At 39.2% G+C, this 19,224-nt stretch overlaps 3 protein-coding genes across 8 annotated transcripts in view; 1 reads left to right on the top strand and 2 right to left on the bottom strand.

Annotated features, from left to right (window-relative positions):
- Nucleotides 1–1,331, top strand: part of LOC307167711 (period circadian protein homolog 2-like) — a 30,888-nt gene extending 29,557 nt beyond the window's left edge. For all 5 annotated transcript variants that reach the window (XR_013822849.1, XR_013822850.1, XM_079886986.1 and 2 more), the window contains exon 23: nucleotides 72–1,331. Coding sequence is in view for 3 of the 5 variants with exons in the window: in XM_079886986.1 (XP_079743112.1) it covers nucleotides 72–218 (147 nt within the window). In the remaining 2 variants the exon portion in view is untranslated. The remainder of the gene's footprint in view (nucleotides 1–71) is intronic.
- Nucleotides 1,332–6,843: 5,512 nt separating this feature from the next.
- On the bottom strand, nucleotides 6,844–8,348 carry her13 (hairy-related 13). 2 transcript variants are annotated; one of them, XM_079886444.1, is made up of 4 exons: nucleotides 8,023–8,348; nucleotides 7,836–7,922; nucleotides 7,614–7,689; nucleotides 6,844–7,536 (listed from the first exon to the last, which is right to left on the bottom strand). In XM_079886444.1, exons 1-4 carry the CDS (start codon nucleotides 8,098–8,100, stop codon nucleotides 7,166–7,168), a joined length of 612 nt encoding a protein of 203 aa, XP_079742570.1. In that variant the 5' UTR covers nucleotides 8,101–8,348; the 3' UTR covers nucleotides 6,844–7,165. The 2 variants fall into 2 exon arrangements, with proteins under 2 accessions (XP_079742570.1, XP_079742569.1); XM_079886443.1 differs by having other exon boundaries at nucleotides 7,614–7,695; nucleotides 8,023–8,347.
- Nucleotides 8,349–15,840: 7,492 nt separating this feature from the next.
- Nucleotides 15,841–18,394, bottom strand: her8.2 (hairy-related 8.2). Its single transcript, XM_079887007.1, has 4 exons — nucleotides 18,207–18,394; nucleotides 18,009–18,104; nucleotides 17,816–17,894; nucleotides 15,841–16,660 (listed from the first exon to the last, which is right to left on the bottom strand). Exons 1-4 carry the CDS (start codon nucleotides 18,270–18,272, stop codon nucleotides 16,314–16,316), a joined length of 588 nt encoding a protein of 195 aa, XP_079743133.1. The 5' UTR covers nucleotides 18,273–18,394; the 3' UTR covers nucleotides 15,841–16,313.
- Between the last annotated feature and the right edge of the window lie 830 nt (nucleotides 18,395–19,224).

Genomic DNA, 19,224 nt, shown 5'->3' on the forward strand with positions numbered 1-19,224 from the left:
CCACACTGAGTCTGTCAGTTGGGAGGAGTGGTAAAAGCACAATTAAACAACTCTTGCATGTGTTTGTGTAGGATTGTATGTTCTGCGAGAATGAGGTCTCCTCTCAGCCAGAAGAAGACCTGCCTGATATGGAGTTGGGGATTTTGGGAGGAGAGGTGGTAAAAGATGGAGGCGGATCTCATTCACAGGAAGACAAGGAGCAACCTAGTGGATCATGATCTGGGTCTTGACATTGTACTAATCACAGCCAGCCGAGGACAACAGGACCTTTCAGGTTCACACCCGGACACACTGAGTAAAACAGTCTGGGTTTGAAGTTTAATGAATGTGTTTATTTATGTGTCCATGTAAATACAAAAGAATGCCAGATAGCTGACTGATTTACCCAAAGATGCTGTTCAAATGTGCTGTCACATGGACCTGACTCTGAGCACGCTCTGTGGTTCTGTCGCTTTATAGCTTTCTCCAGTTCTCTGTACTGTTTATGTAGCTACAGCAATGTTTTCCTTCATGGAATGGTGCTCTGTGCACATATCAGAACATACACACATACAGTACTGTATATATATATATGAATGAGGTGTAGACTAGAGCATCTTATTCTACAGTGTTTATAAATGAAAAAGAGAAACAGACCTATTATGAACACAAGCCAATACTAATGCACCAATGCAATCAAAACCAGGAACTGAAACGTTTGGGGATCATTCCAGCCAAATAAGCTGCTGCCAACATCACATGACCTATTCCGCTAACTTACCTGTCTTTTTGTCAGAACATGCACAGGAAGTATTTGTTGTGGGTGTTCAGGGATGTGCAATCATGGGAACTAATATTTTTGTAGACATGTTTTGTAGGTCTTAAAGAAATTGACCAAGAAATCGAAATTTCTACCTTTCATCGCTTCTTTTGTCGTTTGGCTATACAGATGTTCTGTTCACATTGCCGTTGTCCAACAGTGACAGAAATCCTGTGAACTGCCTGAGCGTTCCTGTACCTGAAAGACTCTGCTTCTGTTGTCTGAAGTTTGGTGTACTGTGGAGTGCACTTCATGGCCAGTAGTGCTGAGGTATGAATACTGCCACTGACTCTCTACATCTCAGTTTCTGATGTGTGAAGTATTGAAGCTGAAAAAGAGCCATAGGGTTGTGGCGACTGCTTAAACGGTTCCTGTCAGTAAACATTAGTTTATTCAAATTTGTTTGATAGTTTTTATGATCATGTCATTTGGTTTGTGGCATGTCTTTCTCTGTTTTTCTCATTTTCTTCATAAATGTAGTGAAATAAACATGTCTGATTATTCCTACCTTGTAATAAAAAGATACTTCTTGTTCTCTGTCAGCAGTTTCTATTGTCTGAATGAGGATAACCACATGAAAGCCTGTGACAACCAAATAATCTAATGATCTAAAATAAAATCGATAATATGTTTAAGGGGAAATGTTGGCATACATGGTTCCAAATAAATTGAATGACTGGCAAATACTAATAGATTGTTGTTTTTTTATATTAGGATTTGAATATACAATTACTATTTAATAGCGTTTATTATTTGACGGATTAATTAATTGATGACTGGTCACACCCGACTCAATATCTATCTATCTATAAATTACAGGAACGTCTGTCTGTCTGTGTGTCTGTTAACCGCATATCTCTCGAACCGTTAGTCCGATGGATTTCAAACTTGACAGGTGTCTCGCTATGGGCACGAGTAAGTGCAGTGCCAAGTTTGACGTTGTTTCGATGAGAAATGCAAAAGATATCGTTAAATATATCGGTCAAAGAAGCCCCAAGAAGGTTGTGGTTTAAAAATAAACATTCTGACATAAACACTCAGTCAGCTACACTGTTTACTTCTGAATATTATAGTTTGGTTCCTTCTGAATATTATAGTTTTCTTTACCAAGAAACCAACAATTACTAAAAACACACACAAAAACTGATTTTGCACGGGCACTTTGCACTGCTCCCTGAATCGACGGATGTGGATGTAATTCATTGTGGATGTAATTCATATTCATTTGTGGATGTTAACTGAATCTGTAAGTCAGCTATGCTGTTTACTTCTGAATATTATATTTAATTCTGGTGCGCTTAACGTTATCGCTACTGTGTAATAGTAGCCTATGCTATTCACCAACTAAACATATCCTAATCAATGTGTTCACAGTCTCTTTCACGGGCATCATTTGTAGTAGCCTATTCACAAGCTGTTTGCTCAAGCATAGCGTTTTCTTAAATATATCGGTAAAAGAAGCACTTAGAAGGTTGTGGTTTAAAAATAAACATTCTGACATAAACACTCTGTCAGCTACACTGTTTACTTCTGAATATTATATTTTATTCACAGCCATCATTTGTAGTAACCTAGCCTGCTCCCTGAATTCAATGCGTTCATAGTCTCTTTCACGGGCACCAAACCAACAATTACTAAAAACACACACAAAAACTGATTTTGCATGGGCATTTTGCACTAGTCTATCTATAAATTACAGAAACGTCTGTCTGTCTTTCTGTCTGTGTGTGTGTTATTCGCATATCTCTCGAACCGTTAGTCCGATGGATTTCAAACTTGACAGGTGTCTCGCTATGGGCACGAGTAAGTGCAGTGCCAAGTTTGACGTTGTTTGGATGAGAAATGCAAAAGATATCATTAAAAATACCAGTAAAAGAAGTACTTAGAAGGTTGGTTTAAAAATAAACATTCTGATATAAACACTCTGTCAGCTACACTGTTTACTTCTGAATATTATATTTTATTCACGGCCATCATTTGTAGTAACCTATTCACAAACTGTTTGCTCAAGCGTAGCATTTTTTCGGAGTTCACTGTGTAGCCTGCCCCCTGAATTGTTGCGTTTACTTCTGTATATTATATCTATCTATAAATTGCGGGAACGTCTTTCTGTCTGTGTGTCTGTGTGTGTGTGTCTGTGTGTGTTATTCGCATATCTCTCGAACCGTTAGTCTGATGGATTTCAAACTTGACTGGTGTCTTACTTGGCATGAGTAAGTGCAGTGCCAAGTTTGGCGTTGTTTGGATTAGAAATGCAAAAGATATTGTTAAATATATATTGATAAAAGAAGCACGTAAGTAGCGTTTTCTCTGAGTTCACTGTGTAGCCTGCTCCCTGAATCATGTAGTTAAATTTTCCGTATGTCATTATGTCAGTATCAGTATTTGCTTTCTACCATGCACAAATAAAAATGTCACTGAACTTTTGCTGTGCAATTGTAACAATGAGCACTCAAATACACCAAACCAACAATTACTAAAACACACAAAAACTGATTTTGCACGGGCACTTTGCACTGCTCCCTGAATCGACATGCTTATTCATTTGTGGATGTTAACTGAATCTGTAAGTCAGCTATGCTGTTTACTTCTGAATATTATATTTCATTCTGGTGCACATAACGTTATCGCTACTGTGTAATAGTAGCCTATGCTATTCACCAACTAAACATATCCTATTCAATGCGTTCACAGTCTCTTTCATGTGCACCAAACCAACAATTACTAAAAACACACACAAAAACTGATTTTGCACGGGCATTTTGCACTAGTTAACTAAATCATCCATCAATCTATCATAATCATGTATCATAATCATACACTGTTCGCTCGTTGGCCAGAGGAGAACTGGCCCCTGACTGAGCCTGGGTTCTCCCAAGGTTTTTTTCTCCATTCTGTCACCTGATGGAGTTTTGGTTCCTTGCCACTGTCGCCTTGGCTTTTGGCTTGCTTAGTTGGGGACATTTAATATTCAACAATATTATTGATCTGCCTTATTTAGGGTGGACGATGATGCAGTTTCTTCTAGAAACAAACTTTGTTGTATTATTTTCATGTTATCACTGTGAAGCTGCTTTGATACAATCTGTATTGTAAAAAGCACTGTATAAATAAAGGTGACTTGACTTGACTTGACTTGACTTGACTTGAGTGAGGTAATCCTCTGGAATAAAAGCAGCCATTTGTTACCTTGATCTTTTCTGCCTTCCACCAACTCAGAGCAGGTCCTTTGAGCACCGTACTCAGCGTGCCAATGAGCTCCACACTGGGAAGGTCAGCGGCTCAGCTCCTGTCTTCCGGGTCTACGGTGTCGGGCCATGGTCCGTCGGCCACTCAGCTCCGCGGGGTCCTCAGCCACCCATGGTTCCACCGCCATTGATCGGCTCTCAGGTGTCGTCTTGCCCGTAAGTTCAGGCTCCGCCCTGGCTCCTCCCCCCATCTGTGCCACCATGGTGCCCATCGCCAACGTCCCCAGCTCCACGCCCTCCGCTGAAGCCTTTTTTCTGTTGTTTGAACTTTTGTTGTCTTTCCGAGGGCGGCGTAATGTTCTGTTTATGTTCTGTTCTGCCTTGTCTACACCTGTTCTTGTTAGTCCTTCATCCACCTGTGTCTAGTTTCCCTCTTTTACCCTGTGTATATATTCTCTCGTTCAGTTCTGTCCCAGTTCTGTCGGTTATTGTTTGTGTGTTCGTGTGAATGCTAACACGCTTTTACATTCTGTTCACCTGCTGTTGGATTAAACCTTGTTTGCCATTCAAATCTATGTTCGTCTGTCTGTTTCATCTGCCTAGTCATGACAACAACACTGTAGAGCTGTTTTCCTTACGAAAAAGAAGTTTTAAGAATACTTAAAATCACACTCAAGTGTACTTGACTTATACTGAGAGAAAAGTCCAAGTATATTTGGCCTGTACTTGTACTCAATCTTTTGATCGAGATATACTTAAAATTATAATTAAGTATTCAAAGTATACTTGGCTTGGAGTTGTAGTAGCTTTTCACATGATGAACACAACCAATGGATATAGTGGCACATTTTTATTCATTCATGTACTACACAGTACAACACACACACAAAAAAACAAAAGAAATTCCTGTTTTACTCTTCTTCTTGTTTTTTTTTAACTCTCTCCTCTAAAAAAAAAATTCATATTTATTTAAGATGTGTGTGACCATCATATGACAGTAAAAGAGCACACACAAACCTTATTCTAATATGGAATTGTATTGGAATGGTAAAGAGTGTTGGTAGGTGACAGGAGGGCCTCCACTCAAGGATACAATATGATGAACACGTCTAAGAATGTTCCACATATGGTTGAAATACCATAATTTGCCTAGAAAGATAACATTCTGGGAGTCAAGACTATAAAGGAGAAAGGATGCCCTCCCTTCACTGTCACACTCTGTGTCATAAAAATTACAATTAATATATAGTTTAAATGTTATGGTTATTAGTAGCACTGTGGGGTCCATAAAAGGCAAACAGACCCGCTTTTTTTTTTAAGTATTACTTATTTATTCTTATTTTATTTCTTTAGTCTAAACCATCTGGTCGAGACGTAAAACCTCTTGGTCTCAAGGGATCCGTTTTCATCACCATCTGTTCTCTCAACAGTTTGCTGACCCCTCACCCGACTCAATATATTCTTAAACATCTGTTAATGCGTTCTGAGTGCGATTTCAAATCGTGTATGAGCTTTATTTTTGTTTCAAATGAATTCAATTGCAATAAATTCTGTAAAAATGTAAAATGCATTCTCTGAAGGATTATTCAAATGTTCTGGACTTTCTTAAGTTTCTTCGACGTAGCATAGGTCAGGTGCCATAAAGAATCTCTGGAAACACTTTATCTGCAATCTTACCTGACCACATCACACTGTGAGTCACTGATATACATGAATCTTTAATAGCAATTTATTGGCCCTCTATTGCCCAATGTCATTTCTAAACGGTGAAGCAGATTACTTTTTTCAGGTATATAGTAAAGTAACGCATTACTTTTACATTTACAACAAAATATCTGAGTTACTTTTTTAAATAAGTAATGCAAGTTATTTTGTTTTCCCATTTATTGACCGATTTCTCTCAACACGAGGACTAGAGAGCTGTCGGACAGAGGCGTTGTGTGTACGCTGTGTGAACATGATCGTTATTGTAGTTCTAGACTAATGTGACCATGCATTTACGCATCTCACTCGAAATGAATAAAAACAGTGAAATGTAAACTCAGAAGATTATGCAAACCTGCAATAATTAAATGTTAAATAATAGAAATATACTTTTAATCTCACTTTATTAACCACTGTCTTTGCTGCTGACCTTCGATGATCCAATTCAACCATACTAAGCAAAAATGACTTTAGATAAACATCACATTTGTTTCATTTTTTTTTTATTATTGCTGAAGTGTTGAACTTTCTTCTCCTGCGTCCTATTCTGAAGTCCACAATGAAAGTAACTTTCCCCAAAACTTTTTAAAACATCAACAACAGCAAAACTAAAACTAACCAATAGCTGTTTGCTTAAGCTACATGGGCTCAGGTTTATAAATATATACATCAAAGTGTATGTAATGTACCATCATTACATCCATGATCCGGTTCCTTCAGAAAGTCCTAATCTTAGACACACAGTCTGACTCTTCAAACGAACCTTCTGTCCCGATTCTGAGGGGGCATCCAACCCAAACTTCATTACAAATACATGAATTACTGTGTTCACACCTAGCCCATTGACAAATTAACATGAAAACTTTTAATACAAAACAAAAGACATTTTCATAAGAGCATAAACATGAAATATAAGACATCTACATACTGGACACTGCAGTACTGCAATACTGTGATCTACAAACCATGAACTGACACTTACAGTACAATTAAATTATATATATATTTTAATATTTATAATCACTAAAGTACATAATCAATATTAAAAACATACTTTATGACTACTACACTTAATCTACTCAGTCTCTCAATGTGACTTTTAGTGTTTTTTAACTATAGGTCTACAAAGGCACAAAACAAATCTTTCTCCCCACTAAAACTCTATATAAGTCATTACGGTTCACTTTTTAAGGCAATTCAATCTAAAACTCACTTCTAAATGAGCTTTTATAGTCATCTTGTTTCTGAAGAAAAACTGAAGAAAAGCATCTGGAAATATGTCAGGGTCGTTCTGTATTCCATACTGTTACGTAGGATGATGTCGTATCCTGCTTATGCGCGTATATAAATCCTAAATCTCTAGCCATTTCCTCATGAGAATCTGAATCATGACAAAAGTATCCCAGGATCTGTTCCAATCCAGGATTAAGTGTATTCTGAAGAGGGAAGGTTTGTGATCTGTGAAGAAGTGTTTCTACCACGGCCTCCACATGAACTCGGAGTGTGTGATGCTGGAGGAGTTGGCTGAGCTTGCTTCGCTCTCGCTCTCGGTCTCCTCCAGGTCGGAGCACAGATCCTCGCTGGACGGGGACGGGGACAGTGCTGAGGACAGGTCGGACACACACTCCCCGCTGGAGGAGGACGGCTCTGAGATGAGGTCCAGGATCATCTCGTGAAGGTGCTCCTCGTTTAAGGGCATGCACTCCAGCAGGTGGTTGAGCAGCTCCGAGGTCAGCTTGGAGTCGATCCCGGGACACGTGGACACGAAGGTGTGCACCTCATGCATGCACTGGATATAACCCGCTGCAAATCTCTCACTGGCCTCCTGATTCACAGCTTCAGCCTCTGTAATCCAGACACACAGTCGTTTACACTGCAAACAATCGCAACTGAGTATTGCAACTGAGGTTGGCTCATCTTACCCTGAGAGCGGTTCTGTAGGATGTTCTCAACTCGTCTCACTGTTAGTTCAAGCACCTCTGCGTTCTCTATCTTTGTCTGCAACTGAAGGAAAAGTGAGATAAATATGATAATGATAAGATGATAATCTATCTATCTATCTATCTATCTATCTATAGATATATGTCTGTCTGTCTGTCTGTCTATCTATCCACTGACTGTCAGTAAAGAGGAGATAAACTTACATCGTTATCTGTGAGCAGAGTCCTGAGATCCTGCAGGCTTTCATTAATGCGCGCTCGCCTCTTTTTCTCCACTATTGGTTTTCGAGTCTAAGGAGAAAAACATCCAATCCATGCGGTGTGTGTTTAAGCATACCACAAACTTCCGTTTTCTTTTTTGCCATTTAAGGACAACGCAAAATGGCCTTACCTTTCTGTCACCTTTAGCGGCATAATATGCGTCGTCCTCCACACCGAAGTCGTTTCTGAGTCTGGCCGCGGGGGCCATTGCGAACCGGGTGCGCCGCCGTCCGGAACCGCTCACTCCGGGAAATAAAGCTGAGGAAAGACGCAATATTGGGTCTTCTCTATTGTGCTTTGTGTACAAACCAAACGGGGCTGGTAGTTTAGCGATGTGAGGCTAGAGTGAGGGTTTTATTTGAGCTAATTTGCATATGAATGAAACATTCGCGTGCTCGCTCCAGCCAATCGGCGCGCGCGCTTTTGTCTCCGTCTCCGAGAGCGCACATAAGCGAAGCTGCAGAACTCAATTCTTTTTGTTTATAAACCTGGTTAGGCTTTACTTTCTATTCGGCAAACGCTCTAATGAGTCTTGTTAACATGACTGTAGAATACAAATAATTCATTATATAGGCCTACATTATGTAGTAGGCAATATATCCATGTGTTTTGCACGCACCACTTTTTAGTTTGTTTTTGTATTTTTCTTTTTATGCCATTTTTTAGACACACCTACTCTCTCTCTCTACACACATGCTCTTTCTTTAATTACCTGATTTTTTAATTAAGAATAATAATTGCGTTATTTTAATTTAGAAAATGGTCAATTTTGGGTATTTATGCATAAGAGGTATGTACTTAGACTTAAAAGGGCCTTTAAGTTTATGAGAAATCTGTTCAAAATTGAGTTGCGCTCGCAGATGTCAGGGGTCGCGCGGATGTAACGTAATGCCGTCAGTTGGCAGCTGCACGCGCAGTAAGGGTCGAGTACAATAGAGGAGAGAGAGGGAGAGAGAGGGAGAGAGAGGGAGAGGGGGGTGGGTTAGGGGGGAGCGACAGGTGTCCAACTGTTCATCTGGCGCCCGATGCTCCTCTCGACTGTCTGACTACAGAATAGACAACATTCAACATTCATCATGACTATTTCGAAAACATGTCCAGGTAACATTTTAAAACCAAACTCCAAATAAAATAAAAAACAAACAAACAAAAACGAAACAACATTATAAAGAAAACTATAAGCTTGTAAAATTGACCATGACGATTTTTGGGATTGTTACAATATTCTTCTGACAATTTAGCACAAATATGAGAAATTATCCAAATTCTCATTAATGCGTAATACGTTAGCAATGCTGTGACAATAATTCATTAATTTAGATGTTGATATTTTACAAACACAAAATATTTATATTTTTTTCATTTTTATCTTTTAATTTATTTTTTTTGAAATAGAGATTAGTGCTAAGAGAGGATTGAAAAGTATCCTAAATAAAAATAGCTCCCTTCCCCCTTTGTGTGTCCTTTTATATAGGGGTTTGTGTTTACAGGTTCGTTGACTAATCTAGATACTCAATAATGAATGAAATATAAACGTCAAACACCGACTTGTCACCAGACCTATACAAAAGTGTCATAAATGTGACTGGATGTTTACCTTTAAATTTAGTGATGTTCTCAGTTTAATGGGTAGGGTTAGGTGATAATCAATAACCATATGAAAATATCATTACAGTTTTTTTGTTTTTGTTTTTTTTATTGCTTTGGTGCAATTTCCACAAGCAGGTGTTACATTTTCAAAACTTAGTATTAATATCACAACAAATCATCAAAAGTGCACTTTTTTCTAAACATTTTATCATATTTTCAATTGTGTTTGTACAATAGCCAAAATAAATTTTTATCCTTTTCACGACACAAAACAAATGTTTCATCTTAACATTTCATTCACAGTAACTACCTTTCATAAAGCTCTTACTAACAAACCTTTCATTTGCATCTCTTTCCGTTCGTTTTAAAACATTTGTCTATTATTTTGATAACACACTGAATAGATACTATTACAAACATTATGGATTTTATGTTACATAAGTTAGGTAATGTTAAGGTATTTTCCAGTGTGGCATTTGTAGCCTGTATTACTGTAATTATTTCAGCAACAAAGGCAGCCCTTTAGTGCAGCCTACGAAGCAGACAAACAGCTGCTCTGATTGCCGATATTGGCCATTATTGGCCATTATATTACAGCTCTTTCACCTGCGTTCTAAACGGGGGGGGGGGGGGCACTTTCAGCATCTCCAAGCCTTTCCATAGGAGGTCTCCTCAGTGGTATGGGCCATGGAGCTGCTGACAGTAGCTGGACTAATTCTGGGAACCGTGGCTGGTTCTTCCAGTGTGGTACCACTAGAAGCACAGCACATGCTTCTTCCCTTATCCGACTGATTACAGGAGAGAAGGCGTAAAGGCCACTTCAGAGCCAGTACGTCCATTTCCTTTGAAAAGTAAATTTGGCAGTGGGAGTTCTCTTTTGTCGCAAAGAGGTCCACATCCGCCTGACCGAAGGTGCGCTATGACCGCCCAGGGATGGAGTCTCCATTCGCCCATTCGCCCGGGGGAGGTCCGACGCGTGACAACATGTCTGCTCCCTCCTTCAAGGAGACCTGGCATGTGAACCGCCCTCACTGAGCAGAGGTTCCTCTGTGCCCATAGGAGAAGACGGCTCGTCAGTCTGGATAGAGGGCAAGACCTGAGAACTCCTTGGTAGTTTATGAAGGCAACCACCGTCCTGTTGTCTGAGTGGACCAGGACATGATAATCCCTGAGTTCTGGCTGGAACTCCTTGAAGGTCAGAATTACCACCAACATTTGGTTGATGTGCCAATTCGACATAGGCATCGGCAAAGCCTTCATTTGCGCTGAGTCGAAGACGGCCCCCAGGAACGAGATCCAGTGGCTGGGGAGCAGCGAGCTCCTGCCAAAGTTGACCCTGAAACCCAAGTCTCCTAGATAATAATACATTTATTTTATATAGCACCTTTAAAAAGTTGCTTTCTCAAAGCGCTTTACAGGCAAACATAACAACAGAGAAAACAACACACTTTAAATAAAAAAATAAACCAAAAAATTAATAATCAAGTAAAAGCAATCCTAAAATAGAATGTTTTGAGAAGAGATTTAAAAGTCACTAATGTATTTGCTTCCCTGATGTCGGCCAGGAGAGAATTCCAAAGCTAGGAGCATAGGAAGAAAATGCTTGGGAACAACCAAGAGACCACTTTGAGAGGAACGTAGATTATGACGTGGTGTGTAAGACATTAATAGATCAGTCAAGTACTGAGGAGCCAGATTATGCAAAGCCTTATATGCCAACATAAGGATTTTAAAATTAATACGGTACCTGACAGGTAGCCAGTGCAAAGACTCCAAGACAGGGGTAATATGGTTCCTAGCCCTGACCCCAGACAATACTCTAGCAGCCGAATTTTGTAGATATTGAAGTTGACAAATTGAGGTTTTTAATACCCCAGCTAGAAGACCATTACAGTAGTCAACACATGAAAAAAAAGAAAGAAAAGTTTATCAACCTCTCAGCCACTGAGAAGGACAACATAGGACGTAAATGTGCTATATATCTGAGGTGATAAAAGGATGTCTTAACTGTATTCTGCACAAAAGGCTCAAATGACAGAGTGGCATCAAATATGACACCAAGATTTTTTCATTTGCTTTGCGAGGGGGAGCCAAGGAGCATAACTTCTGTTTTAGAGCCATTTAAAGACAGAAAATTATTAGACATCCAAATCTTGATCTCAGCAATACAGTTCGAAAGATGCACAACGTCCACTTGCTGACCCAGTCTTGAATGAATATAAATCTGCGAATCATCAGCATAATAGTGATAGTTAAGGTCGAGAGATCTTAATAGTTGACCAAGTGGATAATTATACATACTAAAAAGTAAGGGACCCAATACTGACCCCTGTGGGACACCAGTATGAACAGAACCAACTTTGGACCTATAGCCACCAAAATTTGGCTATTTTTGCAAAACAAATTGACATCGGTCAGTGAAGTAGGACTTAAACCAGCCAAGAACTGTCTCTGGCAAACCAAATACATTTTCAAGACAATTAAGTAACAGTGCATGGTCAATAATGTCAAAGGCTGAACTAAGATCCAAGAGAATGAGAAGAGAAATGGAGCCGGAGCCGGAGCAGAAATGGAGCCGGAAACGGAGGCTATTAATAAGTCATTAGTGACTTTAACCTCCGCAGTCTCAGTGCTGTGTAAGTTCTGAAACCCAGATTGATGAGGCTCAAATAGATTATTTTAAATTAAGTGTTTGTTTAATTGGGCCGCATCCACACCCTCCAAGATTTTAGCCAGGAATGAAAGATTTGAGATTGGGCGATAATTTGAAAGAATTTTCATATCAGAGTTTTTGCATCTGTGATGGGGTGCTATCTCGATGTGAATGTATTTCACAATTTGCGAATTGTACGAATTTGCGCAAGGATTTGTTTGAAATTTAGCATTCTGTCTCATGAGAGCGCAATTCCGACTTCTGAGGTCGAGGATGGGCCTGAAGCAACCATCCTTCTTGGGGACGAAGAAATAGAGGCTGTAAAAGCCTGACTCGCTGGGTTCTGTGGAGATTTTCTCCAATGTGCCTTTTTCCAGCTGAGACTGAACTTTGGCTTTGAGGACATGAGAACTGTCATCTGAGATCGATGTTTGAAGCAGCTTGCTGAGTACATGTTTACTTATGGTTCAGTTAAAAGGAACGTTTTTACAAAGAGGGGAAATGTTGTGTCTTGTTTTGTAATTTCTTAAACTGCCTCTAGAGGTGCTTAGTAGAAGGGGGAGGTAAAGAAGTTAGTTTTAAGAAAAAGAATCAGAAGTGTGCTTAGTGTTTACGTGAAGTTGCAAATCTTCTTACAAATCGAACACATGCGTTCTGAAGAGAATACACATTTCACGAGTTCACACTTACAAATAAGTCAGATAGAATAAATGCGTATTTGGCGTGCTGTCCGAGGAGAGGGCTCCGGGCTCGGTATTTGGCCCGAACCCAGAGTACTCCCCCCGTATTCCTGGCTGTGAAAGAACAAGCCAAGAGTGAGGAGTCGGGGTGGTGGAGGGATGCTGAAAACTGTCAAGGAAGTTAGGTGAGTTGACAGAGTGAATATATATATATATATATATGCTTCCTCTCATGCTGATAGGGTAGACATGGTAATTGTTTGATGAGTTGATTGATTGATTGATTGCTTGATTATTTGAACGTGCTCCTCCCGAACTTTGTTAATAAAACATCATTTAAAAAAACAGGATCCAGTCTTGAATGATCATTCATACATTTTGGAGTCTGCTCAAGCTGTCGCATCCTTCTTTTCACCTTTATTGCAATACAGTATACGTAACACAAATGCAACAGCATGTCATAAAAGCAAGATGACCACATAAGTTGTAACCAGTGCTTTAAGTGGCTCAAAAGAGGTGCCGGTACTCTTTTTTTTTTTTTTTTTTTTTTTTTTTGCTGACTCCCCTTCTCCCCTGAGGTAACTATGGAAGCTTGTTTCCGCCACTGAATAATAAATAAATAATAATAATTGCGACTTGTTATCTCACAATTCTGACTTTTTTTCTCACAATTGCGATATATCAAGTCAGAATTGTGACTTTTTTTCTCATAATTGCGAGATAAGAAGTCAGAATTGTGAGAAATAAAGTCGCAATTCTGAGATATAAAGTCGCAATTGCGAGATATAAAGTCGCAATTCTGAGAAATAAAGGCGCAATTGGGATATATAAAGTCAGAATTGCATGATATAAAGTCGCAAAATGCGTGTTATAAAGTCAGAATTGTGAGATATAAACTATTCTGAGAAAGAAAAAAAAGTCAGTCTTTTTTTCCCTTAGAATTTGACTAGCTTTATAGATAGTTTATATCTCACATTTCTGAGAAAAGATGTCAGAATTCTGACTTTATAAGACGCAGTGTTGTATAAAATGTAAAAAATAATCTTTTTCTTAATCTAATTTGGATAAATATTAGGTACACAAGATAGGCATTCATTTTTCTCAAGAAAAAAAAATCTCACCTAATGATGTAAACATACAGAGAGCCCTATCAGCTGGTAGAATTATTTAAGGTTAAAAATAATTAAAATTAAATATAATGCATTTTTTTTATCCTAATAACAACTTTATTTAATGATATAAGTAAAAAAATATAATAAATATGTAATATAGTACACATATTTAGCAAAAATACTCTCTATAGCTGTTTTTTTTTCTAGCCAACTCACGTGCTATAGCCTATATTATGGTCATCAAATGGCTTTCCTGAGGTAAATATTATGTAACAATTGTTCTCCAGCTGTTTTACTGACCCTTTCCGCGGTTGAAAAACACTGATTGATCGATATTATGTAGGCTGAATATACATTTCGGTAAGTTGTACTGTTTCTTTTAACATTGTGTTCATTCGTGTTAATAGAGATGATCGGTTCACGTGCGCTAGGGATCTGTCATGTCACATTTACAAGCGCCAAAACGGTATTTATTGTTTGAATTTCGTTATAAAAATGACAGAATCTGAGAGCTGGGATTTTGTTTTATATCATAACTAACCTGCTCTGTCTCCGTGTCCTCTTTGCTTCGCGATTTTTCTGTGCGTGAGAAAATGGATGTGTTGTGAGAGCGTGTGAAAAGTGTCAATTGCGTGCATGTGTCTCACGGACGGTGAATGCGTGAGAGTTGGCGGGTGGTCGTTTACGATAACGGGAGGTCCTCTCGTGCTTCCATGGCGGTTTCAGTTGTGCTTCCTCCTCCTTCGTCATGGCAACAATCAACCATTATGCTGAAATAGAGCGCGCGCCGTGCATTGTGAAGGGCGCTCTGAAAAGCGGCAGCGCAGCCAGAGGATTAAAACAGATGTGCAAATGAGCGTACCGGTACGCTAAAAGCACGTTCTGGGCGCACGGAGAGGTGGCGGTACGCTCAAGAGCTATATTTGGAAGTGGCGGTACTGAGTACCGGCGCGTACCGGCCCACTTAAAGCACTGGTTGTAACCATAATTAAACTAAACTAAACCTGTTCTGTCTCGTATTTTTAGCTGGAACTTCACATACACTCATCATAAACTGATTGTTAAAAGTACTAAATTGAAAGAAGATCATACTGTTGTGTTTTGGTGATTAAACCTAATGTTCTCATTACAAATGCAATCATCTTGTGTTTGAAACAATGTGGACTGAAAATGTGTATAACTGTATTGAAGCATGAGATCAGGTTTTAAAAGAATGACTAGCTGTATTACAAGTGTGATCAGTTTGGATTTTGTAAGAGTTTTGATGAAAATAGTGAATAAAAAAAAACTATATGGAATTGGAGAGATTTAGATTACTTGTTATTGGTTTGTCTTATTTGAAGTACATTGTAGGTAACCACTCAATCCAAACAAGTGAAAAGAAACTTTCATCTTTTGGCAGTGTTGATGACATCCAAATTAGGTATATCTTAATATTCAATAATGGAGTGGAGGATAACATTGCTCTAGTCTACACATTGGTAAGATTGGTAAGATGTTATGAAATGGGACTCTCTAAATGTCAATAATGGTCTATATAAAATATAAACAGCCTTTTTATGAAGCTGTTGTTTCGTTGATTTGACAAGTGCTGTGTTGGTGATTGGACTCATTAATTATCAAAACTATTTTTATATAGCAGGGGGATCAGTAGATCAGTGATTTTGAGGGTGGGCAGCCATCTCATACACAACAGGAGAAGAGATGAACAGTTTTTTAGACTCTCCAATTCTCACATCTCAATATACTGTACAAAATTCAGAAATGCCTGCAGAAATCTTGTATTGGTTTGATATTGATTTACATTCTGCATCAGTCTCCATCAAAAAATGTCCTATGGTGAGAAATCGACGAAGACTGTATTTGTATGTGAATAGGTACAGTAAATTAGGTTAAAAAAGAAATGACTATATATGTTACAAACCACTTCTTTATTAATAATTGTTAAAAATTGTACATAGAACATAAGTAATAGGGATTCAAATGCTACATAGAATTAGTAGATAAAGAATGTTTCATTTAAAAAGGATTCTAACACTGAAAATTCTTTCATTGAAAATATATAGTGTTAATTAAATAAATAAAATTATTAATAGGGGCCTTCTATAATGCAGGCTACAGTAGCTTTACTTCAGAGAGGAAGTCGAGAGGGTCTGAAATGGGAGCTATTCTGGACTAGATCCACCTCACACACACGAGTGCAGTGAAACATATCTATAAGATACATATTAGAGGAGGCTCTACCACAGTCAGCAAAAACTGTGTGCATACTTCACACATATACATTCTTGGTCGACGTCCGTACAAAACGGTACATACAAATGTCCAAGTCATATGCACTACATAAACATACATGCAGACACCATCTGTTAAAATGACAGATATTTCACCAGGGCCTCCACATCTCTAGAACTGAGAGATGAGGGCTCATTCTCATGGGCGAAGAACACTGATCCTGAGATTGGACGACCCTCTCGTACAAGACCGGAGAAGGAGGGCAGGCTTTTGGACTGTCCAGCTCATCACTAGAAGAAACACTTGTCGGGGAGTTCTTGGGGAGCTGAGGGCGGTCCTTAGCCGATCGAGGAAGAGATTTGAGCAAGTGGTTGAGCAGGCGGGACCCCAGGGTTTTGTCCATCCAGTCGCAGGAAAGTAGCAGATTGTGAACTTCCTGCATGCACTGGATGTACCCAGTACTGTACCTCTGTTGGGCCTCTGCATCCAGAACGGGGTCTGAATGGAGACGGAAAGATTATGGGGAAATATTTTTAATTGTTAATCAGGGCCCGTATTTATTTTTTTCAAGCCTCTGAGAATCACTTCCAAGAACACTACTAAGAATTGACTTAAGAGTAAAAACATTTCTTGGCCCAAAGTTGCACTTAGAAGTTAGTTATCAAGCATCTCAGTCGTAATTTAAGGGAAGTGTAGGACTAAATCTTAAGTGATGATACACAACTCTTTGCTGTGCCACAAACGGGATTTTGGATGACGACATTGGCATGGACCAATCACTGAATAGATTTCCGTATTTAAGAATATTCTCAGATAAATTCACATTGAATGGTGAAATTCCTAAGAGGAGTTTACACACATTTGACAATAAATCATTTTCAAGAGAATACATTATGATATACCAACCCGATCTCATGAAATGCGTCTCTATAGCATGCATTGTGTTTATCATGCAATTTATATGCGAAAATTAGTTTTTTCGTTCATATGATACGTATTGTAAACCCCTTGGGTTAGATTAGTGGTGTGGGGTACGTGCATATTATATGTTTGGGTAGGATTATTGGTGTGGGGTACGTGGGTGTTACATGCCATAAAGTGCGTGTCACATTTTCACTTATAAATTGCACGTTATATAAACAATTCCGTTTGATTAACTGCTCGTCTCAAACTTTCAAAACATTCTTCCTCTCCTGAAAGATCTGCGCTCGTCTCTGTCTCCTCAGTGCATCACAAGCCCCTACTGGCAACTCCTAACTACTTGAGAGACCTCTCGAGCTGTCTTAAATAACTGGGAGAGTAAGAGTGATTCTTAGCATTAAGAAATTTGATACTTAAGTTTGAAAGGAGGAGTAAATTTCACAAATTCTCAGCAGTTCAGACTAAAATGGCACTTTGAGAAGCTTGATAAATACGGGCCCTGGACTTCACCAATGAAATCAATGAATCAGTGAAATTGTTCTTGTGGTTTTGTTGTTCTATCCGGGTAAGTCTTTTCCATGACAGTAATCCAGAAAAGCCAATGTTTCGATTGGAATTGGGAAACTTCACTTTTCAATTTCAATGCAGTAAAACAAAACAAAACATGCAGTACAAACTAAAACACTACTAAATAAATAAGGCTATTTCAAATTTCAAATGACATTTGCTTACCAGAATCTCTATTGCCCTGGATGTTCTGCAAATGTTTCACCGTCATCTCAAGAATATCAGCCTTCTCTAATTTAGACTGCTGTTATTTAAAAAGAAATGCAGTTTATGATGAGTCTGGTGGCACTGACACGTAAGATTACCTGGTACTCTGTAACATGCAAGAATGAACTTTAAAACATGCATTTTAACTTACATCAAGCCTGAAAGCCCCAACGACCGTCTCTCTCAGCTGATCTAGACAGTGATTTATTCTTTCCCTTCTCTTTCTCTCAATGAGGGGTTTCCGTAGCTGAACAAAAGACCAAAAATAGGCAGAGGACAAGAGGAAAGTAGGTTTAGTCTAGGTTAAGTTACATGCTCAAGAACATTTTGTAGTGATTTCGTATAATACCTTTCTCTCCTCTTTGGCGCTGATGTGCCTTTGGCCTGCGTTCTGTTGGAGGTTGGTAGCAGTCATCTCCACTGGCTTCTTTCACTCACTCCTGTCTCAGTGCTGGGTGTTTCTAAGGCCCTCCGCGCTGCGCATGCCCTTTATTTATAGGAGGGACATTAGCATCTCAATGCACAAGCTCTTTGCCTGAGATATTTTCCCACACGCTCGCTCCCATCACTCACAAATGACAGGTCACCGCCTCTATTCAATGCATGAGCCCCCAAACACACACACACATAGACCCACTCAAAGCAAACAACAGATGTCCAGCCTAGAGGCGTTCTGCACACAGAAACAACAAGTTTTGTGTCACATGAAAACCCAAGATGGTCCTCCAAGGTGCTTCGGCATTCCCAGGATGTGTGTTCGGTTACAGTCAAACACCTGAGACCCAGAGCGTATTCATGCCCTGTCCTTAACAGACCCAAACGAAACCAAATCCACTCCCAGAGGTACACAGAGCCAGCAGGTGGGACCCCAGTAATATGGCTGAAGTAAATGATAGATAAATAGGCATTGTTTGACAAACCAAAAGTCTAATTAATGTACTGTATATAATTACAAAATATTAAACATGAGACAACATGCAATAATACAGTATATGTCAGAAATGAGCAGTCTAGAAAAGAGCCTGAGTAGACTATAAGCCATAAGTTGTATGGCTACACCCTCCAGCAGTGAATGTGAGCAGATGTCAGAGGGCTTTCGACCACGGGCAGATGTTTGTGAATTAGTCTCTGATCTGTTTGACAAGAGCCACGCGACTGCCAGCAGAGCACACAGACGTGGGAAACTCCACCGGACAAAAGCACTCATTGATCCACAGCTAATGAGAGTGACCCGGTGCCAGGAGAAGGAGGAGGGGAAGGGCCCAGCGCAGAGCTGTAGGCAGGTGCACAGCTTTCTCTCTGTAACGTTTGTATGGAAGCTGGTTTCTCCACAGAATAAAACTATTTAAAGATAATTGTGACTTTTT

This window comes from Squalius cephalus, assembly GCF_949319135.1.
Source record: "Squalius cephalus genome assembly, chromosome: 11".
Classification (NCBI taxonomy): Eukaryota; Metazoa; Chordata; class Actinopteri; order Cypriniformes; family Leuciscidae; genus Squalius; species Squalius cephalus.